Below are 27249 nucleotides of genomic sequence, written 5' to 3' on the forward strand. Positions count from 1 at the left end.
GATGGCTCCACAGCCTCAGACAGGTTAGCGGAAGGGGGAGCTCAAGGAAGGGCTGGCTCTGGAACATTTCTGTGGGAAGCCTGTGTCCACGTACCCTCCAGAACCTGAGCACAGAGGGTATACCATGATAAAGACAGCTGTCCTCCACCCCAAAGGCCCCCTCACGTAGCCCCAAAACAGCAAACTGGAGAACCCCAGGACACCTTTGGCCCACCTGTGACAACACAGCCTACCCTTGATTTAAATGCAGACTAGTTGCCAATATTTACAAATCACACACACACACAATCTGGATTTCCAGCTTCTTTTGAAAAATGGAAAGGTCTGGCCACACTGGGCCCACATTCCCACAGGCTACGGTTGACTTAAGGAAGAACTTGCCCCTTAAGAGCTGGGACAAACAACCTCGTTCACCTCAGTCCCCACTACCTGAGTCTCAGCCACCAAGACAGCCTGACAGAGCCACCCCTTGGGTTACACACAGCCTCGTCAGGTATGTGACCCACCAGGCCCCTAAAAGTCTTTGGAGTTGGTGACCAGCTTCTGATCAACAGGCATGTTTGGAAGGAGACCCCAGGGGCTGTGCAGGCACAGGAGCCACCACTCCCGGCAGGGGAAGAGTCCTGCCCACCACCAGGCCCTGGGGGCCAAGGTCCCCGGCTGTGGATACCCCACTTGCCCCTCTTAGGCGACCAGAGATGCCTGACCACGGGACATGGCGGAGGCAGGGAAGAAGGCAGAGCCAGCTAAGGGCAAAGTGCCCAAGGCTCGGGGGCACTGGCAACTGAGGTTGTCTCCATTTATTGTTGGTGAGGAAAATCCTCAGGAGTTAATACAGTCCGTACTTTCCCCAGAGGTGAGCTGCGGGAGGGGGCCCTAGAGTGCCCCAGAGAGCCCCAGAGATAGCTTATAGCAACAGTGCTTTGACTGAGGGCTGCTGGACACAAGCCCGTTGTCCCCATCGGCTCCTTCTCTCCCATGGCCATCACAGTGCGGTGAGTGGCCATCAGTCCTTTGGGGGAACAAGTCGGGAGAGAACGGACAACAGTCAGGTGTGAGGAGACAGAAAGGTGATGACCGCACCCAGGAAGACACCCAAGATCAGCCCGGGGCAGCCGGGCAAGTCTGAAGGAGGAGTCAGACTACCGTGTGTTCCGTGAAGCACACAGCTCCCTCCGCTAATGCTTGGGGACCAGAACTGCCGCTGGGGCCTGTCACCCAGAGGCCCTCTCTGGGGACTCAGCTCCGGGGCACCCACCCAGCTCCAATTCCTGGGAGGCGAGGTTTCCCATGGACCGAGGGGAGATGAGAGAAGCACCTGCTAGAGGTCTGAGGGACAGAGGGAAGAATTTGTCCATCAGGCCCATTCGTGTCTGAGGACAGAGTAACAAGCTCGAACTTAATTAGACTTCATAAATAGAGCTCCTGAGTGAGGAGAAACAGATTCGGGGCCACCTGCACTGGAAAGGAAAATAGGGACTCGGAGCCAGGGCTGGGGTGGGAAGAAGCCGGTGCGGCCAAGCCAGGCTTGCTGGCCTGCCAAGAGCAGCAGGGCCCTGAAGGCAGGAGACCTGGGCCAGAGGTCCACCACGGGCCGACCACATGGGTAGAAGGACCTTCGGGTCAGAACTCTGACTGCTAAGAATCCCATCTGGACATGGTACAGAGGGGAAGAGGGACCCAGGGGCTGCCCATCCTGGCAGGTGGTGGTGGGTAGGAGGCAAGGCAGGGGTGCTACGCCCCTGCTCCTCCCTCCTTGCTCCTTGGGTCCATCCCAGCATCTGGAATCATCAGAACCAGACCGAGCAGGGCTGACCCACAGCTGCCTGCAGCCCCGAGAAAAGGGAAGAAAATTCTTTGGCCCAGAGCAGCCAGAGGACCCTGAGGAGGGAGAGGCTGTCACCCAGAGGCCCCCCTCCCCGGGAGCCATCTTTCCCCAGGACTGATCCTGATGGGCAGCAGGGTGCCCCCCGCAGCGGAGCACAGCTCCTCCTGTGTGCGCCAGGAGAAGGGGAAAGTCCCAGCTGGCTGCCCTCGCTGTTAGCTCTTGTCCCCCAGGGACTTGCTCTTGGTATCCCGCTTGTTTCCTAGCAGCTTCAGCACCTTCATGGTCTTGAACTTCCCCTTCTTCTTGCCCTCGGGTTCAGCCTCCTTCTGGAACTCTGCAGAAGAGAAAGGGGCGCACTCAGCATGTGGGAAGGGGAGCACATCGGGGTGGGCCAGGAGCAGTGACGAAGGCCCAGCTCCGTTCCTCCATCTCGTCTGGGGTCTTGGACATGTCACCTCAGCTTTGTGAACCTGCAGGATGGGAACTGTGCCTCTGTCCCAGTGTTTTGGCAAGGATCCAGAAATAAACAACCATGAAAGCCATCTGGAGCTTGGAAACACAGTACAGGTTTATCGTGAAAAGGCCCCGCTTCCCTAAGCCACTGTTCACAGCGCTGGGTGCCACAACATGGACACTGACAGAGCTGGAAGGAACCCCAAAAATATCAGCCTCACCCCTACTTTTCACGAGGTAGCTATGGGCAACTGTGGGCCTTTGGAATGGACTTAAGGCCAGCTGAGTTCTCTGCGGGGCCCAGGCCCGGGGTGAGGAGCCTTCCATGCGCCATCCCTAGTCACTCGGCACCCCCCTGCGGCAGACGAGGGGCCTGAGCAGACTGACTAGAGTCCAGACCAAACCACATGGCCACAACATGAGTCCCTGGTGGGACCAAGATGAGAGCAGGTCTCCTGACTCCCAGGCCAGTGCTCTTTTAGCTATTCTGGGCACCGTCTCCAGTAGGCACGGCTATTTGGGCGCACAAATTTTTTTTTTTAAAGATTTATTTATTTGAGAGCGAGAGAACGAGCATGCGCAAGCACCCAGAGTGGGGGCGGGGCAGAGGGAGAGAATCCCCAAGTAGACTCCCCGCTAAGCACAGAGCCAGACACAGGGCTCGACCCACCACCATGAGATCATAACCAGAGCTGAAACCAAGAGTCAGAGGTTTCACTGACTCAGCCACCCAGGTGCCCCTAGCCCACAAACCTCTCCAAGATCAGATGCAGATGTCAAGGAGGAACTCCTGGCTTCAGGCAACCGCCCTGGCACAAGGTTCCTCGCCCACCGAGCCCTCCCTCTAGCCCACTCTCTCAGCCCAGGCCACAGCACTCCTGGCTCTAGGCTGGCCTGCCTCGCCACACATGGCCCTCTCTTCAAGAAAGAGGCCAAGAGCCTGCACATACCATCCCTGGAGCTCCAGCTCTGACCCTCTGCCCTGGCTGCCCTCCCAAGATTCGGGTGGACCAGAGAGCCAGGAGGGGCCTCACCTTTCCTCCTGATCATGGCTTCCAACATCTTATCTTCCTCCTCCTCCCTGAAATGAGAAAGGGAAGCCCGGTGTCCCCGAGGAGAAAGGACCGGATATTCTCTCAGTCCCTTCCAGCCCGAGTCCTTCCCCCAAGTTAAGGGAGGGTGTGCTGGGATCGCTGAGCCCCTCCTGCAAGGACCCCCCGACTCCCCAGAGTGGGGGAGCCCCACCCCCTCCCTCACCTCTGCCGGTCCTCGTCCAGGCAGTTGACGATGGCATTGCGCTGCTCGATGAGAGCCATGAGCTCCTGCATCAGCACCTTCTCTCGGCCCCGGTCCTCGTCCGTCCAGTCCTTTTCTGCCCGAGGAGAAAAGTTGGGGAACTGAGCGAGGGGGAAACCCTCCTGCCTTCCCAGGAAGCCAGGGACCAACACCTGACTGCTTAGGTGGCTGTAGACCAGCTCATGCTGAGTCCTGCGAGGACACGAAGGAAGGGACCACCTGGGGGGTGGTGACAAGTTTTGGGGCGAAATGAAGGTTAAGAGACCGAGGATACTAGGCTGCCTACTGAAAAACTCTTCAAGGGGGCTCCAGGAGGGCGAGCACGACACATGTTCTGCGAACGGAGACCAGCTGTGGCCAAAGAGGCTCCTGCTTCTGCTCATTCATTCATTGATTCAATGAATGTTCACCAGGTGGCTTCTTGGAGGAGGCAGGATTCAGGCCAGGCCTGCTGAGAGCCTCCAAGGGTGGGCTGGCCAGACGGGGCAGAGCTTGGGAGATAATAGGGGACCCCAGGGGTCTTTACACAGTAGAAACAAGGTAACCCAAGGTATATTGGAACCTTAATAAAATGCCATACAGGAAGGCATATTAGAGGAGACAGGACCCTGGGGGTGGTGAGCCCAGCAAGGGGGTGTCCCTGACGTATCCTATACCTGCTGCCCCACCAGCCTCCTCTCGGGACCCCTAGCCACCCCACGGGACCATCCAAGGGCCCACGTGCACCCTCGTTTCCCTTGCACCCAGCCCACAGGCTCCCAGGGGAAGGGTGTCCACACCCAGCCTTCCCTCCACGCCATCTGCCACCACAGGCCTCCCTATCTTGAGCCCCCCCAGTCCTGTTCCAATGTCCTTACACCTCACCTTGCCAGAGCTCGGGAGCAGGTGGCCCAGCACAGTTCTGGGGACAGCATGGGAGTCATCATCCCAATTCACATCCTTCGGCTACTTCCCAAATATGGGGCCTGGGGAGGTCCTATCCCTATACTATATGGGGAAACTGAGGCTCAGGGAAGTTAGGGCCTTAGCCAGTGTCACACAGCAACGGTGGAGCCAGCCTTTAATCCTGGGTAGCCTGACAGCCCCAAGCTACAGCCCTTATGGTATCTTATGGGTCCCTAACAGACCTGGGGCCTTATAAACCAGCCTCACCATGCAAAAGCAACTTCAGGGACAGGATGACAAGCCCAGGACATGCAGCCATCACAGAGGAGGCTGGAGAAGCCACACAATAAACCCAGGGCCAGGCTGGCCTGGGGTACAGGGGACTGCACCAACTCCAGCCACATGGCGTCGCTGTGGCGCTCTCTGCATGGGGGCCGTGCCCAGCCTCCAGATGTAGGAATGACTCACAGGGGACAGTGGAATGGCTTCCAGAGACACTTCTGCCTCTGGGTCTTATCCTGCCTCCCAAGTTCTCTAGTCAGTGAAGAGACAGGGCCACTGTCCCAGCAGGCAGGAGGGGGTGTGTGAGCTGGGACAGGCCAAGTCAGAGGCAGGGATGAGAAGCCCAGTGCCACCACCAATGGGCAAGACTCAACCTCTGGTTCTCCATTTCCTCATCTGTGAAATGGATACAGTGAGACCCACTGTCCAGGCAGAGGAAGTAGTCAAAAGCCTGGCTCCTGTGGTCTCTCTGCCCAGCTGTGGCTCAACTACACATCAGGGCCACAGACCCCAGCTGTGGCTCAACTACACATCAGGGCCACAGACCCCACCTCAGTCACGTAATAACCATCAACCACCAGCCCCTTCGGGGGCACCAGGTGTTGCCACATCCTCTATCTCCTGTTCCAGGAATTCCCTACAGGGTGGGTACTTTCGCCCTGTCTTACACCTAAATCCACTAAGGCTCAGTGAGGCTAAGAAACCTGCCTAGCTCCCCCTTACCCCAACCCCACCCTGTCCTCTGCCTCCAACACATTTGTGGCGGAACCCCGCAAAACACGGGATGATACGACTCCACACCCAACCCCTCCAGCCGCAGCTCCACCATTCTGAGCCCATCCCACCCTGCACCCCCAGAGTCCTTCTGAGCCACACTGTACATTGGATCCTTCCACCTTCTCTCCCACCACTGCTAAAGTCTGACCACGCTCTGGCCTCATAGCCATGAACCCCGAGGTGCCTCTGTTGTCACTGACTCATTTGGGGCAGCCTGGGGCCCTGGAGCCTGAAGGCTCTCCCCACTGGGGACCCATCTACCCCCAAGTTCCAAGAGAGGGAGAAGCCAAAACATGTCAGTCTGGTCCTGGGCCTGGCACTCTCTGCAAGCCTGTCATCCCTGATGCCACAGGAGACCACACCCCCACACTGGCCACGCTGTTTCTGCTCCTGCCATCATTCAAGCCTATTTATCACCTGCTATGACCCAGACAGCACCTTCTGGACCTCTCCCCGCGGCGGGGCCCTGTTCCCAGAGCTGGCCTATGCGTCCCCATTGGGGTTCTGTCTCCTCCCCAGCCGCGAGGGTAAGAACTGGGCCCACTAGTCAATGTCACAGCCCCTGGCAGGTGCCAGAGGAGCGCGTGGCGCTACGCTCACCTGGCTTGTTAAGGAGGCACCGGAGCTCATACTCTACGTCCGCCTGGCGCTGCTCCAGGTTCTGCTGCTTGAAACTGGAGGGTGGGTACAGCCAGGTGTTAGCCCCGCCCCTCAGAGGAAGCCCCGCCCCGCCGCCCCGCCCCTCGCACGGCTTCCCTGCCCCAGGCGGTCAGAGGAGGGAAGGCAGGAAAGATATCCATGCTGAAGTCCACGGATTCCGGGGGAGCAGACGGCCGAGGGGTCTGCACTCACACATAGATGAGCTCGGACTCCCGCCGCACCAGCAGATGCTTCTCGTGGATGAGCTTGAACCAGTCCACCAGCATGTCATCCTCGCGGCCCTCTGGAAGCCAGAAGCCCACTGAGGCCAGGGCTGGCAGGACTTGCAGCCCTCAAAGGAGCCCCCGGTGGAGGGAAGGTCCCGCCCCCCCAAGCCTCGCCCCCCCACCAGGCCCTCCCAGCAGCTCCCCACACCACACCGTTCACTCCGCCCCGCAGCTTCTCCTCCAGTAGGACTCCACGGTGTTCCAGGGCATCCAGCTGGCGCTCGATCGTGTCCATCTCTCCGTGGATGTCCTCCTCGGGGATGTACTGGTCGGCCTGGACCTGCCCGACAACGCCCCGGTCACCGGAAGAACGGCCCATCCCTCCCACCTGCCCGCTGCCAGGAGTTTTGCCATTCTTCAGGCCAGCACTGAGCCCGGCCCGAGCAGTCCCACACCCGAGCCCGGCCAGGTGCAGGACCCCGGTGCGGGGAAGGGCCACTGTAGAGAGCGCCCCTACCCCTCCAGGCCCCTGGCCCCAGCCAGGAAAGGCACACCCAGAGGGAGGATCAACCTCCTGCCTCCTGTGGCATCCCCTCCCCCTCCTCTGCCATTCCAGAAAGGATATCACTGGAGAACACTCTAATCTGTTTAACTCAAAGTGTATCATGTGAGTGCTTTGATGCTTGAACTATTATTAGTAACAAGTGAAATGTCAGTCTGCTCAAAATCCGCTGGCTGCAAGTTAAACCCTCCCTACACCTGAGGCAGCGGAGCGCCTGTGGACTGCCGGCCAGTACCTTACGCTTGATGAGCGGGAAACCATGTCCTGGAGCCGGCGGCCTGGCCGGCTTGGATCCCTTGGTGGTCTTCTTTGTGGTTGGGGATGCTGTGGGTGATGCCTTCCGGTTAAAAGGGTTCTCCTTGCAAGAAGACTAAAGGCAAGGAGAATGGCAAAGGATAAGTCTGGTGAGGGGGCAATGAGACACCCCCACCCCCGCCCGGGCAGCCTGACTAAATGGGACTGGGGCCTGGAGCCTGGGAGGAGGCAGCCCAGGCAGAGAGAGAGAGAGAGAGAGAGACCCTCCCAGCACTCCGTCTCTGGTCCACTGGGGCATTCGACAAACATCTCATTTCCAAGGACCTCCCACCTCCCGTCCTACACTGGGTCCCTTTAGACATTCTTGTTCTCCCAAGCTCTCTGCAAAATGGGTACTGTAATGCCCGTTTTATAGCTGAGTATACTCAAGGCCAGAGAGGTTAATTAATTGGTTCAAGGTCATGCACTTCCTAAGAGCCCAAGCTAGGGCCAGGACAGCCATCTAGTACCAGAGGCAGTGGTCAGGACGTGGAGTTTAGGGCCAGACAGTTATGCTCGCTCACTCAGGCCTCACAACCCCCGCTCTCAAGCAGGGACTCTCAGGCTCAGGGAGAGAAAGGAAGCTCCTGGCCTGGGTCACCCTGCCAGGAAGTATGAAAGCGGGATCCCACCTTCCATCTGGCCAGGAGATGGAGGAAAAGAGTAGCTTCCTTCCTTCCTGTCCAGGAAACACCCCTCCCGTCTGTTTCCCCCCCACTGCAAGCCCCACCCCCCCAGCCCTGCTTCAGTCCAGCTTTCCACAGAGACCCCGCCCCCTCTGAGGCAAGCACAGCCAGATAGCCCCAGCCCTGGGACTGGGCCTCGCCGCCATGCGGGCAAAATGTCCTCCAACGGCATTTTCCAGCTCGTCCAACACAGAGATGTGGTGATGGGCCCCAAGGAAAGGTCTCACTCAAGGCCAGCAGTGCTCCCAGGAGTGTTCACTCAACCTTCTCCTAAGCAGGTGAGGGAGGCTGGCGGAGCCCTGCTCACCTACACCGCACCAGCCCATGGAAAGAATCCTTCAGGCTGGCAGTGGCTGCCCTGGGGTTTCTGAAGCATAAGTACGAGGGCCTGAGTCCAGGCAGGGCAGGGAGACAGAGGCTGGTTCCCATAGGGCCGCACCCATAGGGGACCCAGCAGGGTGTTAAACAGCCCGAGGCACCCAAGGTCCCCAAGGGTTCTCAGCCTTTCACCACAGACTCTGTCAAGCCACCCAGGGCACACACCCAAGGACAGAAAAATGATGTTTAAAAGGCACTGCCTGACGGTAGAGGGGAGGGTGTCCAAAGTTGATCTCTTGCCCAACCTGCCACCACCAGGGAACCCTGGGCCCCCTCAGAGCAGACTGAGGCCCCCAGAAGGGGCAGGACCTTCTCAAGGTCACACAGCAGGCAGGTGGCAGAGCTGGACAGGAGGGTGCAGGCCAGGCCGGGGCAAGGGAGATGTCTGAAAGGTAGGAGCTAGACCCATAGCTCAGCCTGCTCCCCAGACTGATCCCCCGTCAGGTCCATCAGCCCGAGACTATAGCCACCCCACCTGAGCTGGGCCGCACGAGCCCTGGGCCCTCAGGGGCTGCAGAGCGTGCACAGATGCGGACAATCAGTACCAGGTGGCCCAAAAGGACTGTGGCTACAAGAGAGGCCCTTGGGAACCAGATGCCCAGAGGAGTGTCCTGACCCCTGACGACCCCCGGTTCCTGGCACGGGACTGAGAAGCAATGACACGAAGAGCCACAAAGGTCACCTGGAGAACAAGCTCCTTGAGATGGGTACCCCAGTCCCCTCTGCCCCCGAGAGGAGATGGAGTGCCAGGAGGCCTGGGTGGGGGGGCCCTCTGGCATAAACAAGCCTCGTGAACAGAGAGGTGGACAGAAGGATGTGGAGTTGGATGGTGGCTGGGGGACTGGATCCCCGACGGGCACGTATGTGGGATGGGCAAGTAAACAGGTGACCATCACTATATAAAGGGTTAAGCAGGTGGACGGGTGACTCGATGGGAGGGAGGACGGACGGATGAATGCGTGCCTCAGTGAGTGGAGCCACAAATGGGCAGGAAGACACAGCCAAGTCAGACGCCAGCAAAGACGGAAAACCCTGGACATTCCTGCCCTGAGACCAGACAGGCCAGCGGCTCTTAGCAAGGGGAAGGAGGACTCACCTTTACTTGGAGCTGCGGGGACGAGGTTCCCGGGGAAGGCACGGGGCTCTTGTCTCCAACCAGCAAGAGAGGGGTGGGGGCCGCGCCACTGCAGGGCTTGGCGGGCTGGGGACCCGGGCTGCCCCTCGTGCTGGGGGCAAGGCCAGGGCCAGCCTGAGGTATCTGGTCTGCGCTGGGCTGCACCAGTTCCCCAGAGGAGGACAGGGAGGAGTGGGTGGAGAGGCTGGCAGAGGTCCCAGGGGTGCCGGGGGCATGGACTGCAGGCTCTGAGGAGCTCTTGGGCACAGCTGGTGGCTCCAGAAGCTCCCCAGAGGGGGTCTGGCTGGAGCTCTCGGAGGACAGGCTCTCCACGCTGAGGGCCGGCGACGGGGTCGCGGAAGGCGGCTCTGAGTGTGACAGGCGGGCGGTGTGCAAAGCTGAACGAACAAGTAAGCATGTGAGCGCCCCGCAAGGAGGCACAGCCTCACCTACCGCCCTCCCCTCTCCGCAGGGAGTTTCCATGTGCCCACAGGCTGAGGCCCAGAGAACAGCGAGGGCATGATGGGACCAAGGTCCGCAGCCACCAAATCATCAGCCTTCGGCCCCCACACTTTGAGACCCGGGGCGCCACCTCGGGGCACGTCTGTAGTCCTGGGTTCCCTCCCTGCCTCCACTTCCCCTCCCGTGTCTGATCTGATCCAATGCCAAACCCAGTGGAGGAGGCGAGGCTGCAGGGGAGGGGAGGACACACAGAGTCCGGGCTGGCCCGTCCTGGGCCTCGGCCTGGTGGGACAGGGGAGGAACTGGAAGGCCTCGAAGCAGCCGCCGGGCCTGGCCGGGCGCCGCCCTATGCCGCTTTGATCCTGTGGGTGACGGAGACACCATGCTTCGAAGCCTTGCCGTCTGTGTTTTCTAGATGAGGCAGCAGGCTCAGAGGGCAGGCACTCGGCTGGCCGGGAAGGGCTGGGGCAGACACAGCCCTGTGGGACTCGTTACTCGGCGTCCCGCTGCTGCCCACCCGCCGTAGCTACAAGACGGGGGTTCCAGCAGGGGCCACCTGAGCACCTGCTTCCAGGCATCTCTCATGCGCTCTCAGACCCCCTGTCCGAGGGGCTCCTGCTGAGGTCCTGGAGGCAGCCGTACACCAGCCATGATGGAAGGTGACCAGCCCTAAGGCCTAAGAAGCCCCCAGGATGGTGACAGACAAAACCTACAACGAGGGGCGCCTGGGTGGCTCAATCAGTGAGCGTCTGACTCTTGATTTCGGCTCAGGTCCTGATCTCAGGCTGGTGGGATCGAGCTCCGCATCCGGCTCCATGCTCAGGAGGGAGGCTGCTTCTCTCTCTGCCCCTCCCCCCACCTCTCTCTCTCTTTCTTTCTTTCCCTGTCTCTCTCTCTCAAATAGATAAATAATTTTTTTTTTAAAGATTTTCTTTATTTACTTGAGAGTGAGAAAGTGAGAGAGAGCATGAGAGGGGAGAAGGTCAGAGGGAGAAGCAGACTCCCCGTGGAGCTGGGAGCCCGATGCGGGACTCAATCCCAGGACTCTGGGACCGTGACCTGAACCAAAGACAGTTGCTTAACCCACTCAGCCATCCAGGCACCCAGATAAATAAATCTTTAAAAAAAAAAAAAAAAAGAAGCACACAGAGCCTGGATAAGAGGGCATGCTAGGTGGAGGGAGGCACAGCGCCCTGAGGCTGACCCGCCACCGCCGTCCTCCAGATGGGGACGCTGAAGGTCAAGAGAGGAAAGGACCTGCTCAAGGTCACACACAGGCAGGTCATGGCCCATGGTGCCCAGGGGTAGTGACTAGTCAGGCCTGAAGCAAACCGCGGCAGTGCTGAGTCCCTCAGCAGTGGGACACACACTGGATCCTCACGACACCTCACTGTGAGGAGGGCTACGGAGGGCTGGGAGTGCAGAGTGTGGAGCCCCCGGCCTCCTTCCTGTCCTGTCGAATCCTGCCTCCACCACTCCAGCACTCCGTGGCCTTGGGCAAATCCCCTGCCCTCTCTGGGCCTGCTTCTTCACCCACGAGACAGGTGCATGCTACCCAGCCCGCAGGTGTGCTCTCGAATTAGCTGAAAGGACCCACATGGCACCTGACCTGGCAGGACCCCACCACCACCACCACACAGCCGTCCCCAGCCCAGGGCTGACCCCGGCCTCCCCAGCCCAGAGCTTCATCAGGAAAGCTCCAGGAGATGGCACTCACCGAGCGGGGATGCGCTGGGTGCACGGGGCGCGGGGCGCTTCTTCGTCTTGGGGCTGCTGGTGGGGGTGATGCCGTACCAGGGATGCAGGGACTTGGGGGTGACCTCCGCCGAGTGGGCCAGGGCAGGGCCCGCGGCCGGACTGGGTGCCGCTGGGGACTCCTCCTCCTCCTCCTCCTCCTCAAAGGGGTTGTAGGGCTTGGGCTCTGGGCCCGCTGGCACCTGGCTCTGCTCCTCCTGGCCCTGGCTCTCCTCCGTGCCGCCATTCACCACCCGCCTGCCTTCCCGGCTCGGAGGTCCAGGGCTGCTGCTCGGGGGGAGGGGGGCTGGCTTCTTCCTGGGCTCTGCCTGCACCAGTGTGATCCATGGGGGGTCTTTTCTGGGGGCTGGTGTCCTGGAGGGAGGTGGGAAGAGGCAGACACCATTGGCGGTGGGCGGGGGGGAGGCAGGCAGCCTCCTCCTGTCCCTGGATAGTTTTAAGTCCATTTCAAAGAAAGTGGATGAGAAACTGCCCGCGTTTCCCCGAGTCCAGAGGGGTCAGTCTGGGCTCAAGGCTAAAGTGGACTGTTACGGTCACAACCCAGCGGGGCCCCATAAGGCCCAGAGAGAGTGAACCCTCAGCCTCCATCAGCCCGGCCCAGGAAAGGAGGCACAGGGGCTCTCTGTGTAAGGCTGAGAAAGTCACCTGTCCCCTCACCATAGCCATTCACTGGGACAGGAATCTTCACAAGGGTTAGTGCTGATGGAGCATTAACTAGTGCCACAGCTGGGGCCCACTCTCCCCCTCAGAGACCACACAGGGGAAGAATAGCTCCAGAACAGCTGGAAACAGCTGTCCACGCACAGGACGCAGGGTCCCAGGCTGGAGGGCCTGGGCCAGGCACACAGCGGACGGAGCTTTTCGGGGTCTTTATTGACTCAGCTGCCAGTTCTCACAACAGCTCCATGAGGGAGGCCTAGGTGTCCCGTGTCACAGAGCAGCGGGGGCAGGGAGAGGTCAAGGGGCTCCAGGGGCCCTGTCTCTACCAGGACTACTCCCCACAGGAGTAGGGGACCCCAGGGGAGCCTCGGGGAAGGAGATGTGGGCACAGCACTCAGCCCCGCTGTCACCCACCCAGAATGAGCTTTGCACGACCTTGGGATGGTGTGCTGGTGAGTCAGGTGCCCACGGAAGACTTGCCCACCCGCCAGACGCCAGCGGCACCCCCATGCCCAGCACAAGGGCCTCCATCACAGGAAATCCTCTCCGAGCCAGCCTACCTTTCTGACAGCTTGGGTGTCCCTCTCGGCTTGGGGACGGGGGGTTCATGCAACCTTCCTAGATAGGAAAGGAGAGTGAGACAGGCCTTCTTCATGGGCAGCTGTGGGCACCAGCGAGCCGCGGCGTGCCCTCCTGGCAGAGCCGGGACTGTAGGTGGCCGTGGCGAACTTCCCCCGCCGCCTTGTACCTCCCAGCACTTGGGGCGATTAGATAAGCACGAAAGGTGATAGGTAATGGTCACGTGCGCAAGGCCAGGATACCCGGACACACCATAGGCATTTCAGCCAAGAAAGGGAACCCAAGTGTCCCTTGGACACTTCCCCAACGTGGACAGGAAACACTGCCTGAACTTAGCCCAGCCCCAGTGTCACCTCCTGCTCAAAGCCTCCCCTGACCCCCCGAGTGTCCTCCGTGAAACCCACAGTAGCCTCTGCTTCCCCTGTCTTAACAGACTTCCACATTCTATGGACATCCCTGTCTGTGCTTGTCTCCCCGCTAAGACTGGCAGGGCCTTGAAGGCACAAACAGGCCTGAACAGAATCTGTCCCCAGGGCCCAGCTGGGGTCTGGGCTCAGAGCAGCACCCGCTCCCCGGTGTGTGTTTGCACTGAACAAGGCTCAGAGAACACAGACACACAGATACTCCCAACCACACACACATTTAAACACGAGACGCACCCCAGCAAGTGCCCCCCCACCTCGGACCCGTGCTCACCATTTACTAGGCCGCTGCTGCCACCCTGTTCTGCCAAGTTCTCGTGCTGCAGGCTGGACCGGGGCCGGGGTGTGGGGGGCGTCAGGGCTGGGCTCTCCGGGGCCTTCCTCGGGGCAGGCGTGGGGCGGCCGGCTGGGGAGCTGCTGCCCAGCTCCTGTGCTTTGCTTGGAAGCGGGGGCTTGGTGGGGATCTGGGGCCGGGCCTCGGGGCTGGCCTTGGGGACATCCGCCTCAGCCCCTGCGGGCGCACTACGACCCACACCGCCTCCGTCCACATCCTTGACCTCTTCTGCAAGTTGCTGCTGCTTTGGCTGCAGAGGGGGCCCGGACGTGGCCCCTGACCGCCCCCCGGGGCCCAGCCTGGCACAGTGCTCCGCGCACACGAAGGTGCCTTCCTCAGGCCCACTTTTGTAAGCCCCAGGGAGCAGGGTGCTGGAGCACTGCCGACACCTGCCAGGGAGAAGGTGGGGAGGGGGCTTCAACGGGCGCCCGGGACACTGGCTCCTCCTCCCCAAGGGCTGTTCCGGCCCGCCCTCCTCCCACCTGCCCGCCCAGATCCTGCACCGGGGCCTTCCCACAGGAGGAGGCAAATGTAACTGCCAGAAGTACAGAACAATAAAATCACATGAAATCAAGCAACATAAATTGTGAAACAGCCTCTGGTTTGTGCTGCAAGAGGAAGCAAAGGTTTGCCCCTGCGCGGGGGGGACGAGCCAGTGCCGAGGCGGTCGGCCACCGGCAGCTCAGGTTGTCAACCAAGCAAGGTGTTTTGGTGTTGTTTTGTATGAAACAGAATGTCTTGCACAAGAAAGAATATGCTGTTTTTCCAGGAAATTCTAATTCCTGTTGTGTGTCTGTTTCCACGGGGCCTTATTCCGGTCTGTATTCACAACTGCTCACAGGGTCCAAGGCATTTTTTTACTGGGGGTCCCTGGAAAAAGTCCTTAAAACGTTGTCCTCGTGGCCAGATGTCAGTGTGTTAGTACAATGGTGCCCCTGCTTGGGCTGTGACCCCTCAGGTCTGCAGTCAGGCCCCTGGGGTTCCAGGCCTGGCCACCCTGCACTCACACCCACACCCATAGACACACACCGACACCCACAGACACCCACACACACAGAGACACAGACAGACACACAGACACACTCTAACCCACAATCTAATGCATGTTGGAACTCAGTTGCTGGCTTCCCTTGACTATTTCTTTTCTTTTCTTTTTTAAAGATTTTATTTATTTATTTGACAGAGAGAGACACAGCGAGAGAGGGAACACAAACAGGGGAGGCGGCAGAGAGAGAGGGAGAAGCAGGCTTCCCCAGGAGCAGGGAGCCCGATGCGGGGCTTGATCCCACAACCCTGGGATCATGACCTGAGCCGAAGACAGACACTTAACGACTAAGCCACCCAGGCGCCCTAACTATTTATTTTCTGATTGCTTTTTCGCAACACATAAAATGTTTTCAGGGGCACATTAGTCAGTTAAGTGTCTGCTTTCGGCTCAGGTCATGATCCCGGATCCCTGCACGAGGCTCCCCGCTCAGTGAGGAACCTGCATCTCCTCCCTGTCACCGCCCCCCTGCTCCTGCTCTCTCACACTCTCTCTTGCTCACGCTCTCTCTCTCAAAGAAATAAAATCTCTTATAAAAATGTTTTCAGGGGCGCCTGGGTGGCTCAGTGGGTTAAAGCCTCTGCCTTCAGCTCAGGTCGTGATCCCAGGGTCCTGGGATCAAGCCCCGCATCAGGCTCTCTGCTCAGCGGGGAGCCTGCTTACCCACCCACCCCCACCTGCTTCTCTGCCTACTTGTGATCTCCGTCTGTCAAATAAATAAATAAAATCTTTTAAAAAAAAAAGGTTTTCAGGGGCGCCTGGGTGGCTCAGTGGGTTAAGCCGCTGCCTTCAGCTCAGGTCATGATCTCAGGGTTCTGGGATCGAGTCCCGCATCGGGCTCTCTGCTCAGCAGGGATCCTGCTTCCTCCTCTCTCTCTGCCTGCCTCTCTGCCTACTTGTGATCTCTCTGTGTCAAATAAATAAATAAAAAATCTTTAAAAAAAAAAAAAAAAAGGTTTTCAGACATGTTCTAAGTTATTTGTCTTTTCCCTGTCTCTCATTCCATTTTCTTTAAACCTGGCTTCTTCTGGGAGCCACCCATGGAAAGCAAGCTGTTATTTTAATTTTTTAAAAAAAATCCTTTCTATTTTCAAGGGCTTCTAAAGCAGCTCCTTAATCTCATGAGGTCATTCGCCTCAGAGAGCTTGGGGCAGGAGGTAGAACCCCTGAGCTCAGCTCCTCTGATCCCACGACTGACGAGGCTTCTCCCCTCACTAAGCCTCAGTTGGCTCATCAGTAAAATGGGTTGATAAGCACGATGCTCTGGAAGGAAGGGCCCCGTAGTGTGCCTGGCAGACAGTGATGCTGAGTCCACAGAAGCTCCCTTCCTTGGTAATAGGGTGTTAGGTGGGGCTCGCCCCCCATCCTCCCCACCCTGCTCCCACAGCCACTCACCGGAAGCAGTGGCGGTGGTAGAGCTTGCCCTCGACCAGAGAGCGCTGGACCAGGTGCACATGCTGCTGGCAGGCGGCGCATGTGCTGCTGGGGGTCCGCTGGGCACCTTGCTCAGACAGGCTGCCCGATGACAGCTCCTCGCCCTGCAGGGAACGGGGTGAGCAGAGGGGCGTGGGGCTGTGCTCACCAAGCTCCCTGCTCTAGAACAGCCCCCTCCCCCTCTAGCACCCACTCTCCCCCGAGTGCACACGAGCTCCACGGTGCTAATGCACGTCATCGGAGCCCCAGGGCAGCAGAGGAAGGGACGCAGTCGCCACTTTGCGGATGAGGAAACTGAAGCCCAGAGCAGAGGGGAAAGACTTGCTCAAGGTCACTGAGTCAGAATGGAAACAAAAGTCCTGACTTCCAGTTTCTGGGGCCCTCTCTGCCCGAGACGGCTCCTGGCTGTATAACCTCCCTGCCCCTCTGCCACCCCTGTAGGTCGTCGGCCCCTGACGGGTGACCTCCTTTTACACCCACCTCGTCTGCCTTCTCTGCCTCCCCTCCTAGAGCTGCGGTGGGTTTAAATCCCAGGTCCTCCACTTCCAAGCTCTGCGACCCAGAGCAAGCTGCTCACATCTCTGGACCTTAGGTTCCCACCTGCCGATGAACTCCTCTGACCCCTGCCTGTGTCAGCCCCACGTCACTGGGCACCCACACCGGCCAGGATCCCCGGCCCTCAGGAGCTCCTCCAGCAAGGACAAGCGGGGGAGCAGGTGGGAAAAGCCCTCTGCACCCTGCGACATGCTACCCCGATATGAAGGGCTGGAGTCTGTCCTCTCAGCATCTTGGGGCGGGGCACTGGCCTTGGACAAATGACCCTCGGGATTCTCATCTCTATCTCAGGACTCCTACTGCCCACCTCCCAGGGTTGTTGAGAGGACAGAACAGAATCATGCGGGGAAGCTGAAAGCTCTGTGTGCACAGGAATCAAGGGGAATATTTGCTACACTCCATGTGTAAATCCAGTCAAGTCAAGGCCAGGGTGACAAAGTCAATGCGACAGACTGTCCAATGCCCCCCTTCCCAGGCCTGGAAGCTCTTGATCTCGCCCCAAGCCCCAGAGAAAAGAATGGAGCCCCCTGCCCACAGAATGGGGCCGGAATCTGGCCCATGTCCCCTCAGCCACCCTTGCCACTGAGGCTCTACTTCCGAAGCCAAGGGGAAAGGACCTAGAATGAACACTGCAAGGGTACCCACACAGCCTGTCCCCGCAGCCCCTGGGCACCTGCCTACCTGAGCCCTGTCTCCTGGTTCTGCTGGAGTAGGTGCTTCGGAGGGCGGGGAGGAGGGTGCCTGGGCCTTTCCAGGTGATGAGACACCAGCTGCCAAGAAACAGGAAAGAGACCCTAAGAAAGGTGGAGACCCCCGGGGCCAAGAAGGCCCCCAGCCGGCCTACCACTTGAACTCCACAGCTATGGCTTTTGGGGAGAGCATTCAACAGCCAGGACCAGAGCTGGCTCCCCACTCCTCACAGGGCAGAAGACACCTCCCCTTCCAAGCCAAGTGCCAAGGGCAGGCTGCTTAACCTCCCCGAACCTCCATAACGTAGGGCCGTGAGTCCAGCCACACAGGAGTGATGGAAAGGCTGAGGCCAACAGTACAGTCATGGAAGGAGGTGCCCAGCATGTGGCAGGACCAGCAGCTTCCTTCCCACCAGCGTAAGGGGATGGGAGGGAAAGAAAAGCGAGAAACCACGTGGTGCTGGCCGGAAGGTTCTGGAAAACAGGCTGGTGTGGCTGCTCTCCCTCACAGCAGAAGAAACTCAGCCACCCCAGCCCACGAGCCCCCTCGGAGACCCCACTCGCTCCCTTATTACTTCAGCAAATATTCACGCAGCACCTCCTGTGTCCCCAGTGATCAAACTAAAAAATGAAAATCCAGAAAGCCATAGACCCCAATATTACTGTTCGATGATTTTAGGAATAAAATCCAAGTTCCCTACTGTCGTCTAAAATATCATTTACCAAACTAGTTAGTGGACCCTGAAATCCATTTAGTGGTTACAAGCAACACATTTAAAAGGTGAAAGAGAAAATATCTTCACGCATCACAAGGGGTTGTGTTGTCTTTTTTTTTTAAGGAAGCCCTCCGCCCAACGTGGGGCTTGAACTCACGACCCCAAGAGTCGCACGCTCTACCTACTGAGCCAACCAGGCACCCCTGCGTGTGTCACATGTTGTAAGGGGAAGAATCGTTTCCTGAAACTTGTTTCAGGGACACACATGTGCATGAACTTGGCCTCTGATGGGAATGTGTGTGATGAGTCATAGCCAGAAATTTTGGAAGCTCAGGACCTTGTCATCAAGGACCACTCCCACCATCCTTCTGTCCTCATCCCCTCCTGAAGCACACGGGCCCCCTGCTAGCCCTGGCCTGGAACATTCCTTCCCAGATCTTCAAATGGCCTCCTTCTTCTCCTCATTCAAGGTTTAGCTCAAATGTCACCTCCTCAGAGAGGTCCTCCGTGACCACTCACCTGGAACAGCCACTTCACCTTCCCGCTGCTTTTTACACCATTGTTTTGTCTCCTTCACTGGACTCCCTTGAAACTATACTACCTCTTCATCTGTGCTCGCTCGCTCTCTCCCTCCTATTCTCGGCTCTCTCCCCAGCACCTAGCACAGTTCCTGGCACATGGTAGAGGCTCAATAAATATTTGTTAAATGAGTAAGGACCAGGTGCAGGGGTTATGTAGCTGGGAACCGGACACAGATGGTCTGCAGGGGAAAAGGGAAGAGTGATCCAAATATTATGACCAGAGTCACCTGTCATATGACCTGTCATATGAACACCTATGACCTGTGTTCACCACAGGGCAGGAGGCCACCAGAACACCTGGGGTAAATCAGGGCAGGCTGCATAGAGGAGGCAAAATGTGAAGATTAGAGGATGGGTAGGAAAGAATGTTTGTGAGTGGAAGACGTGGAGCAGAAAATAGAGTGTGGGGTTAGAGGATCACCAGGGAGAAAGGCTGAGTGCAGAAGGAATGAGATATATTCAAAACACAAAAAATTCAGTATGCCTACAGCTGGGGCAATGAGTGGCTCAAGGTTAAGTGGGGAGAGACCCTCAGGGGCCCCACTAAGAAGCTGGACTTGGGGGGTGGTAAGCGCCCAACTCTTGATCTCAGCTCAGGCTGTGATCTCAGGGCTGTGAGTTCAGGCCCCACGCTGGGCCCCAGCTTGGGCACATAGCCTACCCAAAAACAAAAACAAAAACAAAAAGCTGGACTTTATTCAGGTAACAGTAGCCCTGCCCCTGTGATGGCCGATTTCACACAGCCGCTGGGCATCCTTCACTCACTCTGGTTCCAGACCATGCTGTGGCTCCTGAAGGGCAGGGTCAGCTGCTGGGCCCAGGGTCACGGGCACCATGGAGCCTGGCGCAAGCGAACACAGCACAGTGCTGTGTCTTAGCCAGGGTCAGGCTTCAGAGCCACCCAGTCCAGGGAAACTCAAGTCTGGTTTAAATTGCCCTTGAAATCCTTCTAGTGGCCCAGAAAGCACAGAACAGGACCATCTGGGGGAGTCTAACAGCCAGCTCTGCCTCCGGGGTGGGAACGCACTGCTGCTGTTTCCTTTGGCGGAACAGCAGGCAGAATACAAACGGTTCGTATTTAGAAGCCAAGTTGTATGAGAAGCACAGACTGTACCTTTATCAATAAGAACCCCCGCAAGCCCAGGGGGTGCCCCCTCCTCCCCGGCACGGCTAGAGAAGCTGGGCCCACCAGGGCCACCCTCATCCCAGGGTGCCCTACAAGGACCCAGGAACAGAGCGGGCACCATCAACAGTACTGTGGGGGCCCCTCCCCAACCCTCCCACCTCACAGGCCCCCGGAAGGGTAGGCCCTCCAAAAAGGGTGGGTTGGAAGAGATCAGGGTTTGGAGACAGGCAACCCTCCTGAAGGTAAGACTGAACCATGATTCTAGGTAAGCAAGCTACATTCTAACCAATGAAATAAAGAAGTCATAATAATGTTAACCCTGAGTCCTAAGTAAGGGCCAGACACAGGTTCACATCTCTTCGCTTATGCCTCACATCAACCCTAAGAGGTGGGCACTGTTCTTCAAAGCATCACAAAGGAGAAACTGAGGCAGACAGGTGACCACGGTGGCCCACTGTTACCCAGACAGTCAACAGCAGCCTATGCTCTTAATTTCCACCTTACTGCCTCTCACCAAAGAATCAGCGGATGAGAAATACTTTCATTTTTGTTTTCTGTTAGAACACATAATGTGTGGGGTGCCTGGGTGGCTCAGTCAGTTAATTGGCTGCCTTTGGCTTGGGTCATGGTCTCAAGGTCCTGGGATTGAGCCCCGCATCGGGCTCCCTGCGCAGTGAAGAGCCTGCTTCTCCCTCTCCCTCTGCCTGCTGCTCTGCCTACTTGTGCTCTCTGTGTGAAATAAATAAAATCTTAAAAAAAAAAAAAAAAACACTCATAATGTGGGATGCCTAGGTGGCTCAGTCCGTTAAGTGTCTGCTTTCAGCTCAGGTCATGATCCCAGGGTCCTGGGATCGAGTCCTGCATGGAGCTCCCTGCTCAGTGGGGAGTCTGCTTCCTCCTCTCCCTCTGCTCCTTCCTCTGCTTGTTCTCTCTCTCTCTCTGACAAATAAATTAGTAAAATCTTAAAAAAAAAAAAAACACACATATAATGTTATTTGTTCAACTATAATACTGACCTGTATCACTGGGGGGGGCAGGTAACAGATTATCTTAATTTTTATGCTCTTTGCTATGTTCTACATGTTCTATAGTAAGCATGTTTTGCCCTTAATAAGAAAAAAATGACTTTGTAGAACACGTTTTCTTAAAGAGACAGGCGGAGACTGTCCACAGGTAGAGAGCCAAGGCAGGAGGGAGGACCGAAAAGGGACAGGGTAGCGGTAAGGCCCCCAGGGACCCAGCACAGGTGTCAGGACACCTGAATTCTGGCCCCACCATTCAGCTTTCCTGTGGCGTGACCTTGACCTTCTTGCTTCCCCTCTGGACCCATTTCTTCTCTGCAGAAGGAGATCCCCAAGAAAGATTCCTGCAGAAGGATGCCCCAGGCGGGAGGCTCAGGAGCCACCCAGTGACCTGACTCAGAGCAGAGAAGCGCCCTGTGGCTCCCTCAATGCCTCCGCCCGCTCCCCAGCCTCTCAGTTCTCAGACCTTGAAGGTCATTTCTGGGGAAGACCGCTGCACCACAGCCCCACAGGGCCACTCGCTGGCTTTGGGGGAAAAGCCCCAGGGAAGTGTCTGTACACAGGAAGTGAGGGGGTGGGCGCCAGAGGGGAACTTGCCCGCTTTGTCTCCCTACAAGTATTTCCTTCAGTGATGGGTTTTGGGCTTTGTGCCAGTAAGACTGTGGGTGGCACAAGCGCAGCGAAGGCCCCAGCTGCACCCCCGGGGGCCCAGCACAGTGCTGTCTTCCTCGCTAGGTATTATGAGGACTAAATGAATGATCCAGTGAATAAAGGCCATGCTGCCTCCTGGGCTGAGGAGCTCAGAACCCAGCCAGGCACCTCCCAGCCCCACCCCCAGTGCCGGCCTCCCAGAACAGCTCTGCCCCCTCTCACCTTGGCCGGGGCTGGCGAAGTGGTGGTAATACTGGGACACGTAGGTCATGATGCTGAGGCAGTCGGGGACACTCATGGAGACCATGTCACTGGGGTCCAGGAGAGCGGGGATCCCCAACTCCTTCTCGGCCACTTCAAAGGCCTGGGGTGAGGGCAGGTGTAGGGGTGGGGGGCAGGCAAGGGTAGGAGTGGGGGTGGGGAAAGGTGGGGGGGTAGAGGCAGGGGTGGGCAAGGGGAGCAGGTGCAGGGGTGGGGAAGGTGCAGGAATGGGTGCAAAAACAGTCAGAACAGGGAGAAGAGGAGGAGGCAGGGTTAGGGTGAGTGGCCCTTAGCAGAGGCCCAGCTTCCAGCAGTGGGATGAAGGGTCCAGGTCTAGGGGCTTCCCTCAGCTCTGGCGCCACAGGGTGACTCCGGGGAAGGGGTGGGCTGGTGTTCCAGGCACAAAGGAGCCAGAAGGAAGAGGGGGGTGGGGAGAGGGGCAGCCAAGGCCCCAGTGCAAAGCAGCTTCTGGCCTCAGCTCCTACTCTGCAACACCCCTGCCCCCTTGCCCCGCCCAACACGCACTCACAGCCTCCAAGGCTTCCCTCTGTCTGGGGACTCACCAAACGGTTATTCTCGAAGACATTGTCCTTGGAAAGCGAGTCAAAATCTCTGCAAGAGGTAAAGGGAGGGAGGAACACTGAGGAGGTGACTGGGGCAGGGGTGTGGAGTCTGGGAGGAAAGGAGCTGACCTCATCCCAGCCTGCGTGGGCCTCAGCAGGCTTGGGGGAGGGGTCTGTGGACGGCCCACGAGGAAACTGAGGCAACAAGCCGGGTCTGCCAGGTGCAGGAAGGAGCATGAGCTCAGGGCCCCCTGAGGCATCCTCGCAGAGGCTCGAAATCACTCTGAAGGGGCGGGACTCAAGTCCAAGCTTTCAAGTTTAAGATCCCTTCTCTCCAGCAGCCAGAAAGCCAGGTCCTGAGTCAGCGGCAGAGACAAGACTGAGACCAGGACTAAGGTTTGTAATGACAGGGACGGCCCCGGATTGCTGACCTCACACTGGGCGCCGTGCTGAGCTCCTACCGGGAGTCTGTTCTCATAGCAACTCTCCTGGGAGGTACTGACCCCATTTCACAGATGGGAACACTGAGACCCAGACAGGGGAAGACACTTAGCCCTGAGAATCCGCATTTCTGGCTCTTCCAGTGCATATCAGAAACCCAGAGAAGCCGGGTTACCGATTTGCCCAATCCCCAACCCAGCACAGAGACGAATGTTGTTTAATGGGGCTAAGAACAGAAGGAACAAGTTTGAAACCGACTGGCAATTGTACATATTCTAGAGCTACGGACACTAACCCTCTGGCCAAGCAGCTCGGCTGCTCCTGGGGCCCGCTTTCCTTGGGGGAGCAGTAAAGGGTTTCCCAGTGTCTAAGCTGGGACAGGTGAGAGGCAGCAGAGCCTGCCGCGGGGAACCCCAGCCAGAGATAGCTGACTCCCCTCCTGGCTCTATTTACCACGAACACCCCCATCCCCTAACCCCCTACCCTCACCCCTAGTCCCCTACCCACTTCCCCCCACCCCAGTGCTACAGGCTGCTCAAGTGCCTGAAGGTAGCTTTCTGGCTTGGCAGCCTGCTGGGTGCACCCAGCCAACGCCTTGCCCTTCTATGGCTGCAAACTGAAGCCTTGACCCTCCCACATCGTTGGAGGGCCCAGAGGCCTGAGCAGGCAGAACGGAGTCCAAGGTCAGGGTCTCAGCCTCTGCTCTTCCAGGCCTGGCTGTGCGCCCTTAGACAGGCCGGCAGTCTTCTCTGCCTTCATCTTCCCATATGTCAGTTGGGAGGAGCTCTAGCACCCACCACCAGGTTAGTGGGGAGGGCTGGTTGAGTCTGGGCTTGGGGAAGGGCAGGCCTCGCTGCCCTCCTCCTGCCCCCACACTGCTCCAGGAATGGTCCAGGTAGGAACGGTGGGCAGAAGCAGGAAAGGGGGTAGCCTGAGAACCCTAGAGGGAGGTGCCCCAAGGCTGGATGGACCGGGACAGAGGAGCTAAGTATGAGCCCTTTTGCCACCTCTGGCCAAGCTGCTTCCCTCCCCACTCCACACACACCCCCACCACCACCCCCGCCCCTACCTCACCCGAAGCTGGGACCCTAAGCCCTCTCGCTTTGCCACTGCCCAAGAGTGTGACCACAGGCAAGTTATTTAGTCTCTAAACCGCAGCTTCCTGGTCTGTGACACTGTGAACAGATGAGGGGACACAAGCCCAGCCCCAACAAAGGCTAGTTTGGAGACCAAAGGAGACAAAGGCAACTTCTCTCAGCAGATAATTTCAGTCTCCCTGGCAGTGTTCTGGAAGGCTGGGTGTCACGTTTTGTTCGCCAGTGCCCCCAACACCCTATGTAATTCCTGGTACTTAGTAAGTGCTCAACAAATGTTGATTGAATGAATAAATTCCAGAAACAGTGTGAAAACTGCAAAAACCCCAGAGACACTGGTTTTTCCTGCAGCTTCTTCCCCTCCCCCATCCCTGTCCCTAATGGACATCTGGGCTTTGGTAACACAGATATTTTCTGAGAGTTTTCAAAAGCCGGGGAAGTTCTGTTTGGCCCTGGGGGAGATGAAGTACACAAAAATGAAACCCATATGGTCGCTGCCCTCAAGGGAGCTTAAACAGGCCTGGATTGGGGGTGGGAGGGCCAGCAAACAATGAACCAGGCCCTCCAGCTTGGCAAACCCCACCCCTCCAGCAGAGGTGAGGCCCCAGCTCCAACAGCTTGAACCTCTTCAGATGATTCTTGCCGCTGTCCCCGCCCTCATAGAGAGCCTCCCTATGCCTCCTGTGGCAGCTGGGCCTCAGTCTGTCTTCTGTACAATGGGCTAGTAGCTCCGGGCCATCGGCCTCTCCCAGTCCTCCCTGCCCTGAGCCATGGGCCCCAGCAGTGCTCCCTCCCAGGGCTCGGCTCAGGTGGCCCCCTCCAGCCGCGGGACCACCCTTTCCTCCAGCAGCACCCGGCTCCTGCTCTCTCCATTACCGTGCCAGGCCCAGCACACAGCAGCCACTCTGTAAATACTGCTGAATAAAGAAAGGGCTAACATACACTCATCACACCCGACTGTCTAATCACACAACTTACAATAACTCAGGTTAATTGAATGCTCGTTGCCTCATATAACCCTCACAACAGTTCTGTGGCCTAGATCCTATTATTAACCCCACTGACCAGATGAGGAAACTGATGTCTGCAGGGGCCCAGTGACTGACCCCAGGTCGCACATCTAGAACACGAAGGAGCTGAACGAAGCCAAACAGCCTGGTGAGCTCAGGCCCACTGATCCCCTTAGCTGGACACGGGGGTCCCTTCAAACACTGGCCCTGTCCCCTGCCTCCAGCCTCCTGCCTCACTGCCTGCTTCCCCAGGCGAAACAGAACACCCCTTGAGCCCTCTGCTCCAAAGCAGGGGTCCAACCTGGGCACCCTTCTCCATTCTTCCATCTCCCACTCCGGGGCTGTCCTATCCCCATCCGGTGCCGGTGACCTGCCCCACAGCAGGTGGAAGCCCAGGGAATGTCTCCACCTTGTCCCCTTCTCTTCTGCAGCCACATCCTCCAAAACCCTCTCCTCCACGGCCCCACACAGAGCCCGCCCCAGCACCCAGACATGCTAGCACACAGTATAGACCCCCAAAGACCGCAGACCCAGCCAGGCTTGGAGCCCTGTCGGGGGCACTGTTGGCAAGAGAGGCAAGGACCAGGTCTCTGAGTCTCAAGTTGCAAATGAGACAGGCACCCAAGGAATGGTGGGCCCCCGCTTAATTTTCAGTCTGTGTTGGATGAATGAGTGAATGAGTGAGAGGTTCCAGAGCCCACGGCGGGGGAGCTGAGAGAGAAGCCCCAAGTCCACTGCTCTGGGGTCTGAATAAAATTTTCCAAGAGAACTTGTTTGGGTAGCTGCGGGCGAGAAGGGCCCATTTCACACAGGGAGACACGGGGGGGGGGGAGGGGGGGCACTCTGGCTGTCAGTCAGACCTTGGGACCCTTCACTCAGTCTCCGTGGCCCACTGAGGACCGCAGGGCTGTGGGGCACACATTTGGGGGGCAGGTTCGTATCCTAACTGGGGTGAGAGGTAGGCAGGGGGTGTCTATCCATTCATCCAACCACTATTAACCTAAGATCTCCTCTGTGTCAGGCACCATGCTAGCGCCCTGGAGACCAGTCCACATGGGGGAATCAGAGAAGTCAGCAAGAGGACCCCCCCCCACACGCACACAGAGGGACGGGCCTCAATGCCTCGCGAGGAGGAGGCTGCTCAGTGCGCCTGTTTAAGAGCACCGTCGTGCGGGAAAGGCCCACGGTCCCCAAGGAGCGCTAGGTGTCCCTTTGGCGGAAATCGGCGCCCTGTGGGCGGGGCCAGGGCCCTCGGTGCATGGACCAGTATGGGGGGCAGGTTCAGTGTCCCAGTGGGCAGGGGCGGGGCCTCGTGGGGGAGGGGTCCCCCGGGGGACGGGCGCTCGGTGACCCAAGCGAGTCGTTGAGGGCCCGTCCTCAGGGTGGGCGTCTCGGTCTCCGGGGGGCGGCGCCTCCCACAGCCCGGGCTCCGCGTCACTGAGGGGGGCGGGGGTCCCCAGCTTTGGCCCGCGCCCCCCGGCGCCCCGGCTCGCCCGACCTCCCCCCTCCTCTCCCCCACCCCCGACACTCACAGCAGGTCCGGCCGGTGCCGGTGCAGGATGGCGCAGAAGGCCAGGCCGTCCCGGAAGGAGCTGCTCAGGTCGCGGATGTCCACGCCGCGGTAGCCCTCGCACTGGCGGCGGCACCAGGCCAGCAGCGCGCCCCGCGGCCCCGCCATGAGCCGCGCGGGGCTCGGGACCGGCTCCGGGCGCCGCCGGGATCGGGCTTCACCCCCGGACCCGGCTCCGTCCGGTTTCCGGCGGCGGCTCCAGCTCCGACTCCTGCGCCGCTCCGAGCTGTAGGCGCCGACCCGCGGGCGGCGGGCGCAGGGCGGGGAGGAGGCGGGGCCGCGGCCTCGGTGTCCGCGCTCCGGCTCCGGCGCGGGGTCCCGGCTGGGCTCGCAGCTCCCGGCCCGGCGCTGCCCGGACCTGCCCGAGCAGCCGCCGCCCGCGCGGCCCGGCCCGGCCCGGCCGCCGCCTACTCACCGCCGCCCGCCCCCCTCGCTGTGGGCCGGCCGCGGGCGCGGGTGCGGGCGTCCCGCTGGCTTCGGTCCCCGCCCGCTGCCACCGCCGCCGCCGCCACCGCCGGGAGCGGGGGCCTGGCGCCCCACCCAGCGGCGGCTCCGCCCCCAGACGCGCCCCCGCCCGCCCGAGGGCCAGACACCGCGCAGCCCCCCTGCTGGGCGATCGCGGTCACCGCTCTCCCTCTGGAACCTCTCAAAGAACTCCGGGACAGCCCCGGGATCCCTCACCCACTGCCAACTCGCCCGTCCCACAATGACTTCTCCACCACGCCGCCCACCTGGAATTCTCCTTTCTCCTAGCCCGCCTTCTTCCCACTCTGGCCTAAGGACCTCCAGATCCCCCACCCTGACTTCTCTAAACCCACTCACCTCTCCTGCCTGAAACTTTGGACAGGCATTTCCCGC

The 27249-nt window shown here is 59.0% G+C and overlaps 1 protein-coding gene across 1 annotated transcript; it reads right to left on the minus strand.

Annotated features, from left to right (window-relative positions):
• Nucleotides 1-290: 290 nt before the first annotated feature.
• On the minus strand, nt 291-26909 carry MICALL1 (MICAL like 1). The gene is made up of 16 exons (XM_045083888.1): nt 26354-26909; nt 22277-22325; nt 21675-21816; nt 17349-17437; nt 16074-16216; nt 13574-14022; nt 12859-12916; nt 11601-11992; nt 9404-9819; nt 7185-7319; nt 6601-6727; nt 6374-6464; nt 6122-6195; nt 3539-3653; nt 3316-3362; nt 291-2162 (listed from the first exon to the last, which is right to left on the minus strand). The coding sequence occupies exons 1-16, from the start codon at nt 26497-26499 to the stop codon at nt 2041-2043; spliced, it is 2595 nt and encodes an 864-aa protein (XP_044939823.1). The 5' UTR covers nt 26500-26909; the 3' UTR covers nt 291-2040.
• Nucleotides 26910-27249: the final 340 nt, after the last annotated feature.

The sequence above is a fragment of the Mustela putorius genome, unplaced genomic scaffold (genome assembly GCF_011764305.1).
Source record: "Mustela putorius furo isolate JIRA1106 unplaced genomic scaffold, ASM1176430v1.1 tig00000738_pilon_pilon_pilon, whole genome shotgun sequence".
Classification (NCBI taxonomy): Eukaryota; Metazoa; Chordata; class Mammalia; order Carnivora; family Mustelidae; genus Mustela; species Mustela putorius.

What these genes read in the sequence shown, in the direction of transcription:
- MICALL1 (XM_045083888.1), bottom strand. Translation starts at nt 26,499, where the DNA reads ATGGCGGGGCCGCGGGGCGCGCTGCTGGCCTGGTGCCGCCGCCAGTGC. An exon ending in TCTTCGAGAATAACCGTTTG is followed by an intron (nt 21,817 to 22,276) that starts GTGAGTCCCCAG and finishes CCCTCACCCCAG; the next exon opens with GCCTTTGAAGTGGCCGAGAA. An exon ending in GAGTCCGAGCTCATCTATGT is followed by an intron (nt 6,196 to 6,373) that starts GTGAGTGCAGAC and finishes CCCACCCTCCAG; the next exon opens with TTTCAAGCAGCAGAACCTGG.